The following is a 15,950-nucleotide window of genomic DNA, read 5'->3' on the forward strand; positions in this document are numbered from 1 at the left end:
TCCATCTTAGAATTAATACTGTGTATTGGTTCTAAGGCAGAAGAGTGGTAAGGGCTAGGCAATGGGGGTCAAGTGACTTGCCCAGGGTCACACAGCTCAGAAACGTCTGAGGTCAGATTTGAAGCTAGGACCTCTGGCCCGACTCCAATTCTAACCCTAAATCCACTGAGCCACCCAGCTGCCTCCTGATTATTAGCATTTATTAGCTGCCTCACCTTGACTGAAAGACTTCAAATTTTTTTCCATTTTTCATTTGCTTCATTTGTAAAATGGTGATAATATTAACTCACCTAAAAGTTATAATAAGATTCAAATGGGATCTGTATAAGAGGACTTTGCAAACCTTAAAACCTTCCCAGTAATGATTTGAAAACATTTCTAGTTACTCTAATACACTTATTTATAGGTCACTGATATGTAAAGGGAAAGTTTTAGGAATCGTTGGTTTATAATACACAAATGCTCCAAATGAAATGATCTGGGAATAAGGCATTAATTCCCAGATAGTGGATAAAATACTGTTTTGGGGAGTTCTGGGAGATCTGGATTTAAATCTCAAGCCTCCTTTTACTGTGGACTTGACAATCCATTTATCTGATATGTCAGGGCTTCCTGATGTGCTTGGGTGGAGGAAGTTTCTGTGCTGGGTGCCAAATAGCAAATGAAGTCACAGTTCTGAACACCCCCCGCTCCCAGAAAAAAGGATAAATATATATTAGAGAGATAAGTTGAAATTTATAAAAATGTCACACTTTTTCAGGGGCAGATTTCTGCATGAAAGCAAAATATATCTGTATGAAACTGTTGACAGCCTCACCTTTTGCCTCCTAGGCATCTTGCAACACCCAGATGGCACAGTCCTGAAGCAGCTGCAGCCACCACCCCGGGGCCCAAGGGAGCTGGAGTTCTACAACACGGTAAGAGACCTTGAATGAAGGAGTCGTGTGGTTTGGAGAGCATCTCTCCCGCTGCCCTCTTCTCACTTTAGAACGGCACAGGCCTTGTTCGTATATCCTAGAGGGTCTGAAAAGCAACCCTCATGTGTCGGTACTGTGCCTTTGGCGGTTCTGGGGGGTTTGGTCCAGCTCAGAGGAGTTGGGAGGATGTTGGATAAGCCACGGACCGTCTTTGTGACTGGAGAAGTCACGGAGCCTCAGCCTTCATCTGGGAAGCCGCTGAACTTTATGGACCTTTTTATCTGACAATGGGATTGTGAGTCAGTTCTGAGAAATGAGTGTTTGTAAGCTTAGCCTCCCACTTCTCCTGGGGCCCTTTCTTTCAGTGATGGAAGGAGGAATCCGTTTTTAGCTTTGGTTTGTGTAGTAAGATAGAATAATACTTGTAAGGTAGAAGGCTCTGCTCCCGGAGTACTAGACAGGAAAACAAGTATTGCAGATAGTTTGGATTTGTTAAAGGGCTGGGAAATAAATGCCAGCTCAGGAAGCAAAATGAATAGAGGTTTGGTGAAATCAGTTAATCAGTATTAAGTACCTCCTTTGTGCCACTTTCCTGGGATATAAGCACAAAAAATGAAGTGGTTCCTACTCTTAAGAAACTTCAATTCCAATGGGACAAACAACAAGGCCTGGACAGTGAATAAGGAGGTTTTATTTTCCATCTTAGATATAGAATTCTGTTTCTTCCTCTTTAAAACTGGGTGTTGGGAGTGGGAGAAGGATTAAATAGATGATAACAAAAAGCCCTTTTTTCTAATTTTCTAAGTAAAATGATTTTGTTAGGGTGTATTCCCTCTGGTGATAGGTCTGTTCCTTAGTAGGTGGGCCTTGGGGTTGAACGTAGCTCAGTTGGTTCTCAGAAGATATGTGATTCATTATGGCCTTTGAACTCTTTCCAGAATATAATGTGGCACCGAGCATAGAGTGCTGGACCTGGAATCTGGAAGACTTGTCTTCCTGAGTTCACATCCAGCCTCAGACACTTACTAGTTGTGTAACCCTAGGCAAGTCACTTCACCTCTGTTTTCCTTGATTTCTTCAATTGTAAAATGGGGACAACAGATACTTGTCACCCAGGGTTGTGTGGATCAAATGAGGTCACATTTTTTTATAGAGTAAAAATATTTTATTTTACCAATTACACGTAGTAACAATTTTCCACATGAGTTTTCTGAAGTTATATTATTCAAATTGTCTCCCTCCTTACCCCCTTTCTCTTCTTATTTTATTTTATTTTATTTATTTATTTACTTATATATTTATTTGTTTGTTTGTTTGTTTGTTTGAGCCCTTAACTTCAGTGTATTGGCTCCTTTGGTGAAAGAGTGGTAAGGGTGGGCACTGGGGGTCAAGTGACTTGCCCAGGGTCACACAGCTGGGAAGTGTCTGAGGCCGGCTTTGAACCTAGGACCTCCCGTCTCTAGGCCTGACTCTCAATCCACTGAACTACCCAGCTGCCTCTCCCCTTCCCCCCCCCCCCTCTCTTCTATAAGCAATCTGATCTGGGTTATACATGTATTGTCATGCAAAACATTTCCATATTGTTCATTTTTATATGATAATACTCATATAAAACCAAAACCCCCCAATAAAAACACAAATAAACTAAGGTGAAAAATCCTATGCTTTGATCTGCATTCCAACTCCAGTAGTTGTTTCTAGAGGTGGCGAGAACTCTTTGTCTTAAGGGCCTCAGAATTGTCCTGGATCATTGTGTTGCTGAGAGAGTAGCTAAGTCTGTCACAGTTGATCATTCCACAGTATTGCTGTTACTGTGTTCTTCTGCTTATTTCACTCTGCATCAGTTCATGGAGGTCTTTCCAGTTCTTTCTGAAATCATCCTATTCATCATTTCTTATAGTGCAATAGTATTCCATCACCACCATATGCCATAATTTGTTCAGCCATTTCCCAATTGATGGACATTCCCTCAAGTTCCAGTTCTTTGCACCCCAAAAAGAACTATTATAACTTTCTGTGAATAGATCCTTTCTCCTTTTAAAAAATCTTTCAGATATAGACCTCGTAGAGGTATTACTGGATCAAAGAGAATGGATAATTTTATAGCCCTTTGGGCAGAGTTCCAAATTGCCCTCCAGAATCGCTAGATCAATTTACGACTCCATCAACAATGCATTAGTGTCCCAATTCTGCAACATCCTAGGCAACATTTATCACTTTCCTTTACTGTCATATTGATCAATCTGATAGGTGTGATGTGGTACCTGACAGTTGTTTTAATTTGCATTTCTCTTATGAAGAAAGATTTAGAACATTTTTTTCTTTTAAACCTTTACCTTCTGCCTTAGAATCAATACTATTGGTTCCAAGGCAGAAGAGTGGTAAGGGCTAGGCAATGCGGGTGAAGTGACTTGCTCAGGGTCACACAGCTAGGAAGTGTCCGAGGGCAGATTTGAACCCAGGACTTCCCATCTCTGGGCCTCTCAATCCACTGAGCCACCTCACTGCCCCCTTTTCATATGATTATTGCTAGCTTTGATTTCTTCATCTGAAAACTGCTTATTCATATCCTTTGACATTTGTCAATTGGGAAATGGCTTGTACTTATAAATTTGACTTAGTTCTATATATATTTGAGAAATGAGACCTTTATCAGAGAAATATGTTATAAAAATTTTCCCCAGTGTCTCTTCTAGTTTTGCTTCCATTGGTTTTGTTTATACAAACTCTTTTAATATAGTCAGAAATCTTGTCTTCTCTCTTGTTTGGTCAAAAATTCTTTCCTTCTCATAGATCTGACAGGTAAACTATTCTGTGTGTTCCTTATAGTATCACCCTGTATGTCCAAGTCGAATACCCAGTTTGACTGTATCTTGATATAGGGTGTGATATGGTAGTCTGTACCTAGTTTTGCCATACCATTTTCTAGTTTTCCTAGCAATTTTTGTCAAATAGTGAGTTCTTATCCCAAAAGCTGGGATCTATGGGTTTATCAAACACTAGATTGCTGAGATCATTTACCCCATATCTATTCCATTGATACACTTTTCAATTTCTTAGCTTGTACCAGATCATTTTGATGATTACTGCTTTTATAGTATAATTTGAGTTCTGGTAATGCTAGGCCACTCTTTACATTTTTTGGTCATTAATTCCCTTGATATTCTTGATCTTCTTCCAGATGAATTTTATTATTTTTTTTCTAGTTCTATAAAAGTTTTTTTTTTTTTGTTAGTTTGATTGGTAGTATACTGAACAAGAAAATTAATTGGGATAGAATTGTCATTTTTATAATATTAGCTTGACCTCCCCATGAGCATTTAATGTTTTTCCAATTGTTGAGATATGACTTTATTTGTGTGGAAAAGGTTTTATAATTGTATTAATTTAGTTCCTGTATTTGTTTTGGCAAATAGATTTCCAAGTATTTTTTTATTGTTTAGAGTTATTTTAATGGAATTTCACATTCTATCTGTTGCTATTGGACTTTGTTCCTTACACATAGATTTGCTGATGATGTGGGTTGATTTTTGTATCCTGCAACTTTGCTAAAGTTATTATTTCAACTAGTTTTTTAGTTGATTCTCTAAGTATACGATCATATTATCTACAGAATGATAATTTAGTTTCCTCATTGCCTACTTTAACTCCTTCAATTTCTTTTTCTCCTTTTATTGCTAAATCTAGCATTTCTAGAACGATAACAGGAATTCCATTCTCTTATTTATTCCCTAGGGTTAAGAGCTCTAATAAAGGCAGAAAACTTTATTTTTATTATGACTAATATTGAATGAATCTTGCCCCTAATAACTTGGTCATTAATTAACTGTGTTTTATTTAAGAGTTTGTCAAGCTCAGAACATGGACTTTTGGTATAGTATATCTTGTCTGAATTTAATCAAATGATCCTGTTTGCTCTTGGGTTGTCCCACTTGGGTTTTCTGTTTTGATTCCTTTAGTATTCTTCAGGGTGTGTCTGGGTCCACGAATGATCAGATCCTTGGCAATGTCCTGAGTTGCTGTGTTTCTGTATCCTAGCATTGTTATTTGTTTACATAGTTAAGACAGTGACCAGTCACGCCCATTTGTCCTTAAGAAATGAAATGGATGTTTCACAGAGGAACTAGGAATGTGACTGAAGATGCCTGTTTTTTTTTTTTTTTTGAGATCTCAATTATTGTGAGGTTTGCTTCCCACAGATTTAGGAGACTTAAAAAAACTCTTGTTTGGCATTTAAAGCCCTTTACTACTAAGTTTCAACTTCCTTTTCTGGGCAAGTTTTGTTTAGTGAATTCCTTCCCTCAACTATTTTTAAAAAATTTTCCTTCTGTCTTAGAATCAATACTGTCTATTGGTTCCATGGCAGAAGAACAGTAAGAGCTAAGCAATTGGGTCAAGTGACAGTTGCTCAAGGTCATATAGCTAGGGAGTATCTGATATCAGATTTGAACCCCAAACCTCTCATCTCTAGTCCTCTTTCTCGGTCCACTGAGCCACCTAGCTGACCTCTTTGACTATTAGATTTTACTGTTTGTCATACATTCCTCCCTTCCTCCTCCCCAATAAAGGAATGTGCTTTTGCATTGGTTGTCTGTCTGTCTATATTTCACCTCTTCCTCTTAGAAGCCCTAGTTTTCTTGAAAGTTCAGCTCAAACACTGCCTCCTTTGTGAGGCCTTTCCGCTCCCTCCCTCCTCTTCCTAACTGCTAGGGCCTTCTTCCCAGAATTACATTGTATTATTTTGTATATATTTAGATGAGTTTGTGTTGGAGGGCAAGAAATGTTTCATTTCTTTTTTGGATCTCCAGTGCCTAACAGTGAGAGGCCCAAGAACAAATCATTCTTGATTGACGGATTTAGCAGAAGTGCCTGTGAATAATCTTGGGCAGTTATTTCATAATAGTTGTAAGAAACTCTGTTACTATCACATAAAGCTAAGTTTCTCTTTAGCGAGTAGGCAGCGCATCTGTCTTGTAAGCTGCAGGTCCTGAGTTTGGATCCTGAAAAGGAGATGTGGTACAATGGGAGAAGCTTCTAAGGCAAAAGAATCACTTAGCTTTTACCCTGGGGTCCATTATTCAGTCTGCAACTGCTAGCCTGAGATTCCCTTCAGGGTGGATTCTCACGGGAACATGGAACAAGTACAAGCTTTGGGGGTCTCCAACCTACAAGCTATTCCTAAAACTTGGGGTTCATCAGATCTCACTAGGCCACAAGTTTGGGGTCTCTAGATTCCATGTCGACATGTGTTTGACAGGGACCCAAGAGTAGCACAGTCATCCTCAGTGGGGAGTGGATGTAGAATTGGAGGGGAAACGCCTCCTCCCCAAAGAGTAACTGGCATTTCTCTTGCTCTTTACAGTCTCCTTTTAGCCTCCCTGTAACCTTTGGAATAGGCCTTTCAGGCATTCTGCTCTCCTTTATCTGATGAGGAAGGAGGGCCCTGTGGGAGACTTGGAGTTGAGGAGACTTGAGTGCAAGTCCTGCCTCTGACACTTAATGGCTGTGAGGCGGTAAGCATTTGGGTCACTGGTCTCTGCTGCTCCCAGACAAGTCTGTAAACCACAAACTGGAGTCAGTTATTGAAGGGATGCCTGTGGGCAGCGTGTGGAAAGCGTCTGGATTGGGAGTCCTCTCTGTAGAGACAGCCACGGTTTTGGACCAAAAAAATAAAAAGAGGATACAGGGCCAGTGTAAGTGGCCAATGAGGGGTCTTTCTCTGTGTTTTGGGATCATACAGACAGTCCAGATCGGGTCCAGTCAAATGAAATGCCTGCTTTTTCTCATTTTTCTTTAGCTCGATTCCACCTCATCACAGGCTTCTGGGGAAGACTTTTGCTCCCTTCTAGCTTCTCCCCAAAGCAGTGTTTAGAAAGTACAGTGTAAATCAGGCAAAGCAGACAGATTTATTCCACGTGGTAGAATTTCTGGCCATGAATACCCACCCGTGCACCGACCTCAGGAGTGCTTCCAGGGGTGCCTCTCCTGGGAAGCTGAGACTTAAACACTGGAACGTGAAGCTGTGGGAGGGACTGAGTAGGCATTTTATGTGCCAGAAAGGTGGGGGGAAGGGGATGCCCCTGAGCAATGTTCTTCTCAAGGCAGGTATCTTCTGGCAAGCCAGGCCAGGGACTGGGCACGTCTGTCCCCAGTCAGCTCTAACCAAGGGCCCCAGGGTCTTCCATGGGATCTCATATTCACTCAGATTCCAAGACTGGAAATGCTGAACTTAGGACCACTTTTCTATGTCACCTTTTCTCAGGAAAGGACGCACCAAGAGGAAAGGGTAGCCAGTGCCCACGGGGCAGCCCCCCTTTCTCTAGCTGCCATGTAGGAGACAGTACTGTGGGGCTAGAGCTGCAAGGGTGGCCTCTATTCCCCATCCCCCAAAGAAGAGGATCTTAACAGCATCGCCCAGGTGACTGAGGATGGGTGATTCCCTTTTATACAGACCCACTGAGTCAGCACCTCTTCCTGCTCGGGGGCCAGGAAGGGGGGGATTGCTTTGTCATCCTTAAGTCCCAGAATCCTTCAGTTCTGGGTTATAGTGAGATGCATCCAAAGACATCCCCATCCACAAAGTTAGCCCATGTAACAGGCTGGAAGCAGGTCGGCCAACTCTTGCTCACGCCTCAACAGATATGGAATGTTCCTCATTGGGACTCGGCTCTGAAAATGGAACATAAGTCAGAAGGGGAAATGATTCAGTACATGGACTTGATTTCTTTACCCAGAACCTCCTTTTGGGAATCTTTGCTCATTTAGGAAATATTTCTTGGGCGGTAGGTAATATTGGTGCAAGCAGTTAAATTGCCGGAAAGTTACTTATGTAAGTAAAACACTGAGGAGGCTGCACAGGGCATTCTTTATTGCTATTTATGACTCTCTTATCAGCAGTTTGCAGAGCAATTTCTCATTTGTAGATTATCCTGAAAATTAAATGGGGAGAGAGGGAAGAGCTCATGTTAAAGTTCTTCACTTCCTGTCACCCTTAGCCTTGGAGACTAAGCAACAATTCCAATCTGTCCTGTTTGCCCCGCCTTCCTCCGAGGTAAAATCTGAGAGGATCTGCCCACCGTGCCCTTTGGCTGTTAAGCAGGCCTTTGTGCTTGCTGGAGAACCTGACCTGGAAGGGGTTTTGCCATCTGTTCCTGTGACTCACACAGTGTTATGGGCCCATCTGGGCTTGCTATTGTAGACTGCCTGAGCTGCTTGGAATCGTCCCAGGGTATGGTTAGAATTCTCCTTCCCAGATAGGATTCTTGAAGAAAACTCAGTTTTTTCTTAATCTTTTTGTTTCTTGGAGCTTTAGCTAATGTTTTTGGTTTTCAGCCAGCCTTATATATTATAGGTAGAAGGATGGAAATTATGGAAGGCCTTTTTTAATTGGCAATTCATTGTTATCAAGGTGGGGAAATTTGGCAAATGCTACACATATGTCTTCCTATGTCTGTAATACCATAGATATGTTGAAGGTCAATAATTACTCACAGGATCTAGCAGCTCAACCCTGAACATTGAAGAGGGAATTTTGCTCAAGAGAAGAGTAGCATTTAATGAGAATTATTAGGCTCATGGGGAATTCTTTTTTTTTTTTTTTTTTAAACACTTCCATCTTGGAGTTAATACTATGTATTGGCTCCAAGGCAGAAGGGTGGTAAGGGCTAGGAAATGGGGGTCAAGTGACTTGCCCAGGGTCACACAGTTAGGAAGTGTCTGAGGTCAGATTTGAACCTAGGACCTCCCGTCTCCAAGCCTAGCTCTCAATCCATTGAGCCACCCAGCTGCCACCCAGCTGCCCCCCACATGTTCATTTCTAAGATGTCAGAGGTATAGTTTTTTGTTGGGGTAACTAACCTAGATCACCTCTTGGTCCACTGATTGCTTCCTAGCTGTCCTTCCTTTTCCTTTTTGCATAGCTCCTAGGGATTGTCTGGCCTTTTCTTAGCTTATTTCTTTTCCCCTCTTATCTTCTGTCTTAAATTTGATACAGAAAAGCAGTATGGGCTAGGCAATTTTATTGCTGTTAGTAGCAAAGTCTATCACATTTGCTCATTACATAGTATTTCAGTTAACTGTATAATGGTTCTGCTTCTAGTTCTGCTTATTTCACTCTGCTTCAGTTCACCTAGGTCTTTTCAGCTCTTTCTGCAATCATCCTGTTCATCATTTCTTATAGCATAATAGTATTCCATTATCAGTATATGCCACAATTTGTTCAGCCATTCCCCAACTGAGGGACCTCCCTATAGTTTCCAATTCTTTGCCACCAAAAAGACAGCAACTATAAATATTTTTGTACAAACAGGTCCTTTCCCATTTCTCTTTTATTTCTTTGGGATACAGACCTAGTGGTGGTATTGCTGTATCAAAAAAGTTATGTGTTCTTTTATAGTCCTTTGGGCATAATTACATATTGTCCTCTAGAATGGTCAAATCAATTTATATATAATTCCACCAGCAATGCATTAATGTCCCAATTTTGCCACATCCCTCCAACATTTATTATTTTCCTTTACTGTCATATTGGCCAATCTGATAGGTGGACCTCAGAGTTGGGAAAAAGAATTTTTACCAGTAGTTGCAAAATACCAGGATGATCCTTGGCATGTAGTTGAACCTTTCTGGATCTTCCTTTATTCATCCGTATAATGAGGAGTGTTTGACTGTATATGACCTCTGTTATATTGCAATGATACTGATCCTAAAAATAGTAGGCAATTATTCCTGAAAAAATGATGACATTGGGTTATCACTGGAGATCTCTTTTAGCCAAGTGGGTCCTGACACACTGTCACCTGAGCGTGGAAGGCATTTCTCTTGTCTCCTGGGGAAAGAGGAGACTCAACATGGGCAAAGAATGTTCTCTCTGATAGCCGCCTGGAAGGGGGAAAGTGATTGTCCTTCCTGAGTATAGCCTCTCTTCTCCTGCTTGATCATTGCTGCTGAATACCAAGGGCCCGAAGACCCAGAAGAAGACTCAGAAGATGACTAGGAGGCCCTGCCAGGCCACATGCTAGGATCTCGGCCCATCCCTCAGCTCCTCCTTCAAAGTCTCTTATCCCATATATTTTCAAGCCCTGACAACTCTGAAGCTCATTGTGCTCTCTTGGTTCTCTTCCTACCTGATTATTCCTTCTGGGTTTCCTTTACTGACTCATCTTCCTCTTCCTACCCATTCAGTGTGGGTGCTATTCTGAGCCCTCCTTTCCTTTATTAACCAAAGGTCATAATTACTTCTGTGTAGATTTTAAAATAATATTCAATGCCTCCAAAGTATGATAGCAGGAAAAGGAATTGGAAGGAAAAGGAAAAGTTTGGGTAATGTAGTTTCAGGGGTTCAAGATTTTCCAACTATGCACCTGCATGAAGAAACTCCCTAAGTTTTCTAGATTTGTGTAGAGAGATGACTTGGTTAGGGTTGCACAGCCAATACAGCTTGAGTGTTACTTTCCTATGTGAGGACCTTCCTGAGCCCCACAAATCATTAACATTATGTGTCCCCCTCCCCCCATTCTGACTTTGTATGTGTTACCTAGAGCCCCCTAATTCCCCACTTCCCATCCCAGAATGAAAGCTCCTTGAGGGCAGGGCCTTTCTTTCCTCTTCGTGTCCCAAATGCCTCCTTGCTGAATTGAATCAGGACCTTTGAAATGTTCCTTTCTGGCCACAGTCTGTCCTTCCAGTCTATTTCACATAAAGTAAGCCGTAAGCCTCCTTCTTGGTCTTCTTGTGACTCCCAGGCTCTTGAACCCCTTCTTTTTTCTTACTCTGACATCTCTTTCCTCTCTACCTGTCCTTGACTCCAGGATCTGCTACTTGAATAGTTCATTGGCGCCCCTCCCCCAATCATATCTCTTTGTTCTTTAGTTTTCCATTGTTCCTGAAATAATAATCTCTATAACTAGACATGAGGATATCTAATCCTTATACAACCTCACATCCTCCTTCTGAATTACCTGCCCTTTTTGAGTAGCCCCTTGCCCATCCTAAATGAGTGATTTTACTTCTAGGCTAATTCCCTATCAGTATTATCCAGTTTAATGTGATTCCATATAAAGGTTAGGATTATTTCTTTGTATTAATAGACATTAATATACATCTAGTCAGTTAAGGATAAGCAATTAATCTTAATATGTAATATAATTAGGAGTAATTAAATTATGTTAAATAGTTGAATAGACTCTTTCTAATATTGGATTATAAACTTGTCAGAACATGTACTTGTCTAACCTCAAAAATGTCCTAATTAGGGGGCAGCTGGGTAGCTCAGTGGATTGAGAGTCAGGCCTAGAGACTGGAGGTCCTAGGTTCAAATCTGACCTCAGACACTTCCAAGCTGTGTGACCCTGGGCAAGTCACTTGACTCCCATTGCCTTAAAAAAAAAATGTCCTAACTAGAGGACCTCCACCATGTGACCTGAGGAGAAAATGCCGACAGGAGGAAGGGGATATCATCTGGACCACTTTTCTTTGACATTTTCCCCTCACCCACTTCGGGGGAGATAGAATTCCATTGCCCATGTTATGAGCCCTTTAGTCCGTGATAGTTGCATATCCAAGATGTATGTCCATCTTGTCAGCGGAGATGACCCATATCTTACCCCTCTTATGATCACTCATGGAAAGTCCCCCGAGTTATTTTTTGGAGCCCGTTGGCCCTTTGTCATTTCCCTCTGGTGCCCAACATTGAGTGGTGTCTATCTCCTCTCCAGCTGATAACCCTTTGACTATGGGCTGGCAGTGTGTATGTGGAACAGTTTGACCCCATTATCCTATGACCACCCCATTGCTTTGGGTCCACTAGCTGGTAGAGTTGGGGGGGGCGAGGATTGCAGTTCTGCTGATCCACAACCACCAATGTATAAATATTGTACTTTGGAGCATGAAGGTGTCTCAGACTGTGAGGAATATCTGGAATCCTATTTGTTGAAAGTGGCCAGGTCCTGTTAATAAATAGTTATCGGCTTGGGACTCTGCCTTAGTTGTCTTATTGTAGGATGGTCATATTTTTTGTGTTACACTGATAAATGTGGACAGAGGAAGGCATAAATGGAGCTGATCTTACAGAATATACTTTCGTGGAATATAAGTATAGCAGAGCCCTTATTGTTGCTTTAGAGTGCTTCTTTGCTTAATACAGCCATTCCTGTTTTATCCTTTACAGAGTAACAATAAAATAGTTTCCACTTCCCTCATGGGCTTAATCCTTATCCCCTTCCCTCAGAAATTCATAGCCGATGACTTAGATCTCTTTACTGAGAAGACTGAGGCTATCAGATGGGATTTCATTTACTTTTTTTTTCACAGTCCCAACATCATGATCCACTTTCTTTTCATTCTTCAGAGAAGAAGAAGTCTACTATTTCCTTACTAAATTTTCTTCCTCCCCAGGCTTTGGACAAAGTTAAGACTTCAGGATTATGTATATCTGGCTCTTCCCTGTGTATTCAAATTCCATGAGGACAGGTATGGGCTGTAGCAATCCAAGAGGCTGGTGACACTCTGAGAGAGCACTTTTATTAGAATGGGAGCTTTAAAGCCAGGTTACAAAGGACTCAACTAGTAAACATGGGTAGCTGGAGAGTAGAGTAGCAAATGTAGAGGATTTTCTGAGAGTTAGCATTGAAAGTAAAGTGGATAAACAGACTTGTACGAAAATATTTATAGCTGCGCTTTTTGTGGTGGCAAAAAACCGGAAAACAAAAGGATGCCCTTCAATTAGGGAATGGCTGGACAAATTGAGGTATATGTTGGTGATGGAATACTATTTGTGCTTAAAGGAATAATAAACTGGAGGAATTCCATGTGAACTGGAAAGACCTCCAGGAATTGATGCAGAGTGAAAGGAGCAGAGCCAGAAGAACACTGTACACAGAGACTGATACACTGTGGTAAAATAGAATGTAATGGGCTTCTGTACCAGCAGAAAGCAATGACACAGGACAATTCTGAGGGATTTATGGAAAACAACGCTACCCACATTCAGAAGAAGAACTGCAGGAGTGGAAACACAGAAGTAAAACAATCGCTTGAACACATGGGTTGATGCGGACGTGGTTGGGGATGTAGACACTAAACAACCACACCAATGCAACTATCAGTAATATGTAAATAAGTCTTGATTGATCAAACATGTTAAAACTAGTGGAAATGCGAGTTGGATATGGGGTGTGTGTGAAGGGGAAAGTAAGAACATGAATCATGTAAGCATGGAAAATGTTTCTAAAAAAATAAAATATTAAAAAAAGAAAGTAAAGTGGAAGCTAATCTGATAGGTTATTGTGGGGATGACAGGATAAAGACAGTTTCTTTTTTTCTTTTTTTTTTTTTTAGTGTAGAGAGCTAGATATGTATCTTGTGTTATGAGTAAGATTAGATTAGGTATTAATTATGTATTGATTAGGAAGTACATAGCTGGAAGGAGCTGGAGCTGGGAATTCCAGGTTGGAATGAAGGAGGAGGAAGAGGTGACTGTGCCCTGAGTGAGGACTCCATTAGTGGTGGCCAAAAACTGTTGCCAGCCTGGGAGACCTCAGAGCAAAGGACACCCTGCTTCCTGTTTTCCCCTGGGATCCTGAGTGTGGCATCTAGCAAAAGGACAAATCTACAGAGCCAAGGGAGGAAGAGAAGTTTGAGAGCTGGTGGACAGTGCTTCAAGCAAAACCTTCTCAACTTGGTACCTGAGACAACTTTAGCTCCTGGCATCCAGAGATCATCAGTGGATTGCAGTGAGAATCCCAAAGCCACAAAGCCCTAGCTGTACTCAAGCCTGGCAGGTTCCAGGTTTGAGGCAGAAACCCAGAGACTCCATTTACAGTTCCTTGGGCCCTGTTAGTTTAGATCACTTAGATTAGAGTAGTAGAATAAGTCCTTCCCTGTCCCTGTGGGTTTTGTTATTAGGTGTTAAGGGTTTAGTGTAGACATTCCTTTCCCTCTTTTTGTTGTTCCTAATTAAACCCAGTTTCATCCTGTAACCTTGTCTGTTGAATTTAAGGCCTCTGGCCAGAGTGACAGTTGGCTGTTATTTTTCAGTTGGGAGTGGCTTAGCTGTACAAGACTTCAGTGTTCAGTTTTAGTCTCTTAAAATCCCAGAGTGTGTTCCCACAAACCCCTTAGTTAATTTATAATATCCTTGGTGACCCCATTACCTCACTTATATTTTCCTACACTTGGCAGTGGGAAAGGATCTAGTAGATCTGTGAGAGAAGGGAAAATGACAGATGGCACTGTATGTGGAGAGGCACACACTTGTAATTCCTGTTGCTGGGAAGTGCTTGCACTTGGGGATTCTGACTTTCAGTGCTCTGAGTTCATTGAGTGCTACATCAGTGTGATAAGCCCTGGAGAACAGGGACCACCATTTTGCCTAGGGAGGGGTGAGCCAACTCAGTTTGGAATTGGAACAGATCAAAAGAGCCATGCTGATAGAAAGCAGGGATGGGACCACAAGTAACTGTTTACTTAGCCTGGGTGAGAGAGGAAAGAAAATTTCCAAACCCAAGCCTAGGAAACTGAGATCAAGGGCAGGTATAGAAGAATGCCTCTTGTCAAACAGAGCCTCTTTCTTGATCTAGGAGGAAGGCAGAAGATATTGCTAAGGAAATTCATATGCAAGGGCATTGAGGTTTTTTTCCTCCCCAAAAAATAGGAAGATAAGTTTATCTTTGGAGAGACCCCCGGAGTAGTGTTGGCTTTGAGAGCTTGGCAGGGAAGGTTGCCAGTAGGGATATAGCAATGGATGAATAAAAAGATTACTGTGTATATCATCAGGGGCCTGACTGATGTTGGAGAACATCAATGTAATTTGTAATAGGTCCATTGATCCTCCCACCTTCATTCTCTTCTTCCTCTTAGGATTATTTCATAGTGCTGCCAAACACTAAACCTCCTCACACACCAATTCAGTGACGTCCCTCTCCTCTCTTCAGAAATCTTCATTGGCTTCTTGTTCATTCTTGAAAATTCAAACTCCTTTCAGGGCAAAGTATGTTAAGATATTTCCCCCAGAGATTCTGGCCTCTTTGTTATAAGGTTCTCTTTGGTTCCCTGCTCCTGTTTCATTCTTGGCTCTTATTCCTCTCCTTCAGAGTATTTAGCCTTCTAGGATCCCTAGGACACCCTGTACTTAAAGCCTCTGTCTGCTCATTTTGTGCCCTTTGGAGAGAGAGAGAGGGAATAAACCTTTTAATAGCACCTACTAGGTGTTAGGCACTGTGCCAAGTGCTTTATAAATATTATCTCATTTGATCATAAAACCAATCCTTCAAGGTAGATGCTATTATTATCATCATTATCATCCCTTTTTTGCAGTTGAGGAAACTTGAGGCCAAAAGAAGTTAAGTGACTTGTCCAAGGTCACATTTAGTAAGTATCTGAGGTTGGATCTGAACCCAGGTCTTCCTGAAATCCAGGCCCAGTGCTCTATCACTGCACAGGCTGGTTGTATCTTCAATGTCTGTTTTGACAAAAAACATGAAAATATTCTGGTGTGGGTGGACAGTCTCTTATTTATAGAATTGTAGACAAACGTTTTTGTTTTCATTTTTCTATTATATAACTTAATATATAATTGATATCTTTTTAAAAAAATTTTTAAATGTTTATTAATATTCATTTTTAACATGGTTACATGATTCATTACTTTCCCCTTCACCCTCCCGCTCTCCTCCCACCCATGGCTGATGCACATTTCCACTGGTTTTAACATGTGTCCTTGATCAAAACCTATTTCCAAATTGTTGATAGTTGCATTGGTGTGGTCGTTTTGAGTCTACATCCCCAATCATGTCCACCTCAGCCCATGCGTTCAAGCAGTTGTTTTTCTTCTCCTGCAGTCCTTCCTCTGAATGTGGGTAGCGTTCCTTTCCATACATCCCTCAGAATTGTCCTGTGTCATTACATTGCTGCTGGTACAGAGGTCCATTGCATTTGATTTTACCACAGTATATCAGTCTCTGTGTACAATGTTCTTCTGGCTCTGCTCCTTTCGCTCTGCATCAGTTCCTGGAGGTCTTTCCAGTTCACATGGAA

The 15,950-nt window shown here is 41.3% G+C and overlaps 1 protein-coding gene across 1 annotated transcript in view; it reads left to right on the forward strand.

Annotated features, from left to right (window-relative positions):
• The window catches only part of IPMK (inositol polyphosphate multikinase), a 78,432-nt gene that overhangs the window by 20,817 nt on the left and 41,665 nt on the right, over positions 1-15,950 (forward strand). Inside the window, exon 2 of the mRNA XM_044662949.1 lies at positions 832-917. Coding sequence (XP_044518884.1) covers positions 832-917 — 86 coding nt within the window. The remainder of the gene's footprint in view (positions 1-831; positions 918-15,950) is intronic.

The sequence above is a fragment of the Gracilinanus agilis genome, chromosome 2 (assembly GCF_016433145.1).
Source record: "Gracilinanus agilis isolate LMUSP501 chromosome 2, AgileGrace, whole genome shotgun sequence".
NCBI lineage: Eukaryota > Metazoa > Chordata > Mammalia > Didelphimorphia > Didelphidae > Gracilinanus > Gracilinanus agilis.